A 6,527-nucleotide genomic window follows, 5' to 3' on the forward strand; every position below is an offset into this window, starting at 1 on the left:
CTGAATATAGGGAATAGAAGACTTAGAAATCTCCACGGTGACTTCACTTTCTTCTAAGTGAAGAATAGAAAGGAATAGAATTACCCAATAAAGGATTTTCTTTTATTTGAAAGTGAATATTTTTGAGGGGATGATTTATTTTTACTCATGGTAAATATATGTCTGAGGTCTGAACTATAGAGAGAATGCAAACCATGCAGCCATCCATCTCAGATACTGCTGATGCGGTCACAGGTGGGGGTCATAGAGGTGTTCATGCAGCTTCTGAAATCATTGTCACCCTTCCTTTCATATTCCTCATTGTAAAATAAATTAACAGTTTGCTTTGGTTGAATGCTTTTTTGTTACTTAGAGAATATGTAAGATGATTGCTTTTGAGTGCTCCTAAAATGCCAAGGGGAGCAAAGGGAAAAGGAAAGTAGTAAGAGCGAGAGGTTTGAGAGACTAAGATAGACCAATTTCATTGTATCTTTTTTTTTTCTTTTCAGAAGTTGTGGAGGTCTCACAGTATAGCCTTCTTTTTAATAAACTTCTAGATGCCTGTGTAGAAAGCAATAGTCTTGGTATTTCATCCTCCGTAGCAGAATTCATGATTTCAAAGAGTATCCCTATTGATTTTTCCTCTCTTAGAAGATTAATTACTTCTTTAGGAAGGAGTTGTTTATGGCTCAAAGCCAGAACCCACTACAAAAGTAAGTTGCATTTTTAAACAATTTTTTTTGATATATTGGTTTTGACTTTGATTTTCTAACCCTGAATCCTTATATAATATTTACAACCAGACATTCAAATATGTACAAAGAGCAGTTAATACACATTCAAAGACAGTGGTCCAAGTAGCTATTCTGGTTTTTTAGTTATTTTGAAAGTGTTGTGTTGACTTTAGCTTCAAATATATGGTTGTCATGATGAGGCTCAACAGTCATTTTTCAGAGTTTTTTAAACATTTCTCACTTCATATTTAACATTTGAAAACACTGTACAAAGAATAATTTTAAATGTACCAGGATAAAATCACTACCATATAATTTGTGAGATAAATCTGCTTCTAATGAACAGTTATTCTATACTGTAAGTAATTATCACCTATGGACATTTTGGAAGTCTAGATTTTCACCTATTAGAGTTTTAGTAAAGTTTGATCTATTATTTGATTTTCAGGTGCTCTTTCATTGAGTTGCTATCCACCATTAGAGGGAAATTTATACCGAAAACTTCTACGGATTCCTTCTTATTTATCTGAGGTTGAAATGCTTTTAGCTATTGAAATCTTCCTGGTATCCAATGCTAGTAGTATTCAGAGTCCTGGTACTCCTACCCAGACGCTGCAGATAGTTTTGAAAAGGTTGGTTTTAATAACTTATAATTGCATCCTGAAAGCAGATCATGACTCCCTACACATTCCCTAGGAAGTAGATGATTTATATATTTATATAATTGTGTAGTGTATATTTACAAACTTGGTAACATTTAAATTAAGAAAGAATGTGACCTGTTTGAGACTTAAAACCAAAGCATTCAATAAAAACTTTTAACAACTTTAGAGATGCTGTAAATGGTTCAAGAGATGAGTCCTCTTTAGGTATCAATCCTTTTCATATACTGGTAGTTTTTAGAAGGATATCTAAAAGTTATTTATCTTTTTGGTCAACACTAAGATCTAAAAGGGAAATATGTGATAGTTTATTAGGTTCAATTAGCCTGTTTCTGTATTTTAAAATGTTGTTATAAATGCATAAATAGTATTGTGTAGCTGTTGAACCACACTAGTATTCCTTCAAATAATTTTGTTCAAAGTCCCAGAATTTAGGCTTATACCATTTCTTATCAGTCTTACCCAGGAAACTTGTAATATAAGGATCTCATGGGACTCCTCCTTTAGAGCTGACAAGAATTTTGCTTCAGTTTATTGGTGTTACAAACCAGATCCTCAGATTGAATATTCTTTCAGCTATCTATTACTGTGTATAAATTATCCCAAAACTTAGTGGCTTAAAACAGCAAATACTATTTTAGTTTCTATGGGTCAGGAATTTTGGAGTAGCTGAAGCAGGATGGTTCTGGCTCCGGATCTGTCCCGGAGTCAGGATGTGATCAGGAGCTGCAGTCACCTACCTGATGGCTTGACTGGGGCTAGAGGATCCGTTCCCTAGATGGCTCACTCATGAGGCTGTTGGCAGGAAGCCTCAGTTCCTTGCCACATGGGCCCTTCCATAAGTTCCTTGAGTGTCTTCATGACATAACAGCTAACTGCTCTCAGAGTGAGCAATCCAGGAGAGAAAAAGCAAGGAAGAAGCTCTGCTTTCTATGATCCTGTCAAGAACTCTGAAGGCTCTGAGATTTTACCCTATTTGCAGGCTACGAGCAGTTTCATGGATCCTAGCATTACACCAGACTCCTGGGTTGGAAACAGAGGACTTTATTACTCTAGTGCAGCAAGCAGCATGATTATCTGCATATTTGTATCTCTCTTGTCCCAAGTCCCACAGATAGACCCAGAGGATACCTGCACATGCAGGAGGTTCTGTTACAGCAGAGGAATCCTGCACTTAGAAAACCCAAATCCTGGGTAATAAGCATGCCTGCTCCTCTGCTCTGCACCGAAACACTGTCTCCATCTTGAAAGGTTGTAACAAACCTGTCCTTTGCTCCAGAAGGAGAAACTCTTTTCTTTCAAGATTGTTCATTACATAAACATCATTGAAAGGAGTAGTCAGTGTTTCTGCTCTCAAAACTTCGGGAAATGCAAGAGACCCGTGGAGAATTGTCATCTAACAACCTAGTGTCCAGAGTTGTACACTGTCATGTCTGCTTCATTCTATTTGTGGTAAATCAGGCATTTCATCTCGCCTATATGCAAAACAAATTAGGAAATAATTTTAGGGCCATTTTTGTTGTTGTTGACACTATTAACAAATGTTCCCATCCCCCTCCCCACCTTAGCCCACCTCAGCTCAGCCCCCAATCCCCTTTCCCTCTGGCCATCACCACACTGCTATCTGTGTCTGTGTGTCATGCATATATGTTGTGGCTAATCCCTTCACCTTCTTTCATCCAGTGCCCCTCTCCCCTCTGACAGCTGTCATTCTGTTCCACGTATCCATACTTCTGTTTCTATTTTGTTCAGCAGTTGATTAGGGCTAGGGCCATCTTCTTTTTTAAACCAACGAAAATTGGCTTTTTTTCCCCCTTCATTAGGTCTGTTCTCTTATGAGGGCTTCCTTATTTACCCTGTACACTGCAGTGGCTGAGGCATTGGGCTCCCCATCATCCTAATGAGGATGTGGTTTTCTCATAGGTTTTCATTCTCCACATATATGCAGCCTCTACTCATTGTTGGATTTTAGGGGTATTTGTGACCCCATCTTTAATTTTGTCCAAGCCAATATTGTTTTCTCTTATTATCATACTGAGCCCCATCTTGTTATAATAACCTCTATGAGAAAGAATTTTATTCATCCTTAAAAAACTGCACACAGTTGGCACATGCTCAATCTACCAGATTCTATGGACTAATTCCTAAGCCAGAAGGTACTAGAAAGCTCTTGACCAATCTTTCCTTTCTGTGACCCTTGGGGTTCCTGTTCCTCACTCCCACCACTCTGTAGACCACACTTTGCTGTTAATGCAGGTAGGCTCATTCTTGGGATTTGCTGCTGGACCCTATAGATGTCAAGAGCAGGATTCAGCAAACACAAAAAGTGATGCTTAATATAACAACCACATCTCCATTTTAAATACTTCCCACTCCCTATCCCATAACGGGGGAAAAACCATTCGGTATGAATTTTATGAAATTTGAAGACTAGTAGAAAAGTTTTTAGAAAAGTAAATTTTAGCAATTTGTGAAGTACCTTAAATCAGGGCTGAAGAAAAATAACCAGAAATTTAGTAAAGGAACACTGTAATTTCTGTTACCAAATGTTAGCTACATAGTATGTTTACAGTCAACAATAGGCAATATCAAGGTAAAACATGTCAGTAACTCCAAACCTGATTAAATTCAATATTATTCTATGCATTATAATGAAAAATTATGCAATTTTTAACTTTGAAAATATAAAGATTGAGGTTATTAGCAGTGTTCTAGATCAGTGTTTTTCAGACCGCAGGTTGTAGCCCTTTGTGTGGTGCAATCAGTTTAGGGGATTGCAACCACATAATTAAAAATGAGACAATAGAAAATAGAGTACATTGTCATAAGGATGCATCTTGTTGGCTGAAACTTTTCCATTTTTATGTATGAGGATTCTACTGGGTCCCAACACAAAAGATCTTTCTTATTGTGTCATGGTCAAAAAACTTTGAAAACCACTGTAGGAGAATGTAGTGAAAAGTCTGCCATAACTAATAAAAGTAAATGTAAATATCTTGAAGAAACTAGCTTCTTTTCAAGTTTCTGACTTTGTGAGGTCTTTTTACTTTATAGATGTGAAGAAAACAAGTCTCGGAGCAAGGATGATTATCAAGCTGCAGTGGAAAGATTAATGATGGCTGCTCGTTTATCAGACCCAAAGCTTTTCGTTAAGCACATGACCGTCAATGTTAATAAGGAGCAGGTTTATAGTTTGGAACATTGTTCTGCCCTGAAATGGTTGAAAGAGAACATGAAGTGGGCTGGAAAGGTTTGGCTTTTCAATAAACATTAGTTAATACTTTATTTTTTAAGTTCAAGTAATCATTGTTGAAAATAAAAGGCAATAAAAATAAAGACAGTTTTCATTATATTCAGCTTTTGCCCTTTATTGATTTACAGTAAGTTAGTAGACTTCAAACACTAAAAATTTTGATTGATGTAAGCAATTTATAATAGTTTTACCCCCACTGAAGTGATTTTTCAAATTACTTTTTTTTAAGTTAGGTAAGTCTACGTAAATACCTGTTTATTTTGAAATTCAAACATTGAAAAATCACAAACTGAATGAATATTGTGCAGCATTTAATGAGAGGAAGACATAAAAGGAGAAATGTGCAAGCAGGTAACCAAGTATTCAGAAAAGCCGTTAGGGTGTGAAATAGGTTGAGTGTATACTCTGTCCAGTTTCTAAAGCCTATTCCACATCTGTAATACAGAATAGTCAAGTAATGTTGAAAACTGACTCAAACACAAATTCCAGAATAACTTCTGAGTTATACCAAACTTTTTCAAGTTACCCTGTGAATAGTTTTCCTTTAGTGTATGTTAGAATGCTATATGTATTTTTAAAATACATTAGGTATGACTAAAGAAAACTTTTATTTTATTGTTGACACTTTTAAAGATGTTCCCATTCCCCCCCACCCTTTGCCCACCTCCAACCAGCCTCCACCCCACCCCCTTCTTTCTGGCCTTCCACACTTGTCTATGTCTGTGTGTCATGCATATATGTTCTTTGGCTAATCCCTTCACCTTCTTTCATCCACCCTTCACCTTCTTTCACCCAGCCCTCCTCCCTTCCCTCTCACAGCTGTCAGTCTGTTCCAGTATCCTCCCCTCTGAAGAAAAGTTATTTTAGACAAATATACCAGCACTTAAATATCCAAACAAGGATTGTCCCATACAAACCACCTTAGGAAGTTAAAACTTTTCTGAAGTCATCTTCAGAATTTACCAGTCATTCTCTAAGGTGGTCATCTTCAGTCCTTAATTTGATACTTTAGATTTGCTACTTTAAACCGTAATCATTTGGAGAAAAAGTCTGAATAAGGTGAATAATAAAAAAAAAGTCGTGACTACAGGGGCTGAAAGTATTTTTTAAAGGAGCTCCCAAAATATGGTAATGGGCAGCATCCTCGGAATAAGTCTAACCTCACAAGACAGAAAAAGGTGAATCCTAGCGCGTTGCCTTGCCATGGTAAGTGTGGCATGAATACTCTTCTGGATGAGAAATGGGAAGTGAGATGGGAGACGTCACAAGGATGGCCAGTTCTCTAGCAAGAATAAACTGCATGACTATAACTGTCATTATTTCAATGCAGCCCTAGGAAATAGGTGTGGATATAACTACCATCAGTTTGAGGACAATGAAGAATGGTAAACGGGCAATTATAAATTGGTCTTTTCTATAGGAGGTAACTTGTCCAGTGTGTTTCCTTCCACATCCTGTGTGGTTTAGGGTTCGGGATCTGAAAGAGGAGCCATACACAACTGAGAGAGAAATGACAGGAGATAATTTGGAAATATTGGGGGACCAGGCGGGCAAGTCCAACTCAAGGAGAGGGACTTCCGCTGATGCTCAGGCCGCTCCAACCTTTTATTGATCTGGGGCAGCCCTTAGGTAAGGAGATTTCAATGACACACAGATTAGCTCATCAGCAGACAATTTCCAGAAATAGGCAGAATATCTAGTCAACAATAATCAACAAGGATTTACATGAGTATCTAAGGAATTAAGTGAATTAAGGTGGGGATGATGCTTCAGCTACCATTATCTAGATTAACTGGGTGGTGCACAGCTCCGACCTTTGCTAGGGCTTCTAAGGTCACTAGCTTTTGGGGGTCTCTACTCTTCTCTGCTAGTGAAGACGATATAGTCTCCAACAGTAAC

At 37.5% G+C, this 6,527-nt stretch overlaps 1 protein-coding gene across 1 annotated transcript in view; it reads left to right on the forward strand.

Annotated features, from left to right (window-relative positions):
* The window catches only part of TOPAZ1 (testis and ovary specific PAZ domain containing 1), a 44,132-nt gene extending 39,405 nt beyond the window's left edge, over positions 1-4,727 (forward strand). Inside the window, 3 exon segments of the mRNA XM_006100611.1 lie at positions 489-692; positions 1,162-1,345; positions 4,430-4,727. Coding sequence (XP_006100673.1) covers positions 489-692; positions 1,162-1,345; positions 4,430-4,649 — 608 coding nt within the window. The 3' untranslated portion in view covers positions 4,650-4,727.
* Positions 4,728-6,527: the final 1,800 nt, after the last annotated feature.

The sequence above is a fragment of the Myotis lucifugus genome, unplaced genomic scaffold, assembly GCF_000147115.1.
Source record: "Myotis lucifugus unplaced genomic scaffold, Myoluc2.0 scaffold_319, whole genome shotgun sequence".
Lineage (NCBI taxonomy): Eukaryota > Metazoa > Chordata > Mammalia > Chiroptera > Vespertilionidae > Myotis > Myotis lucifugus.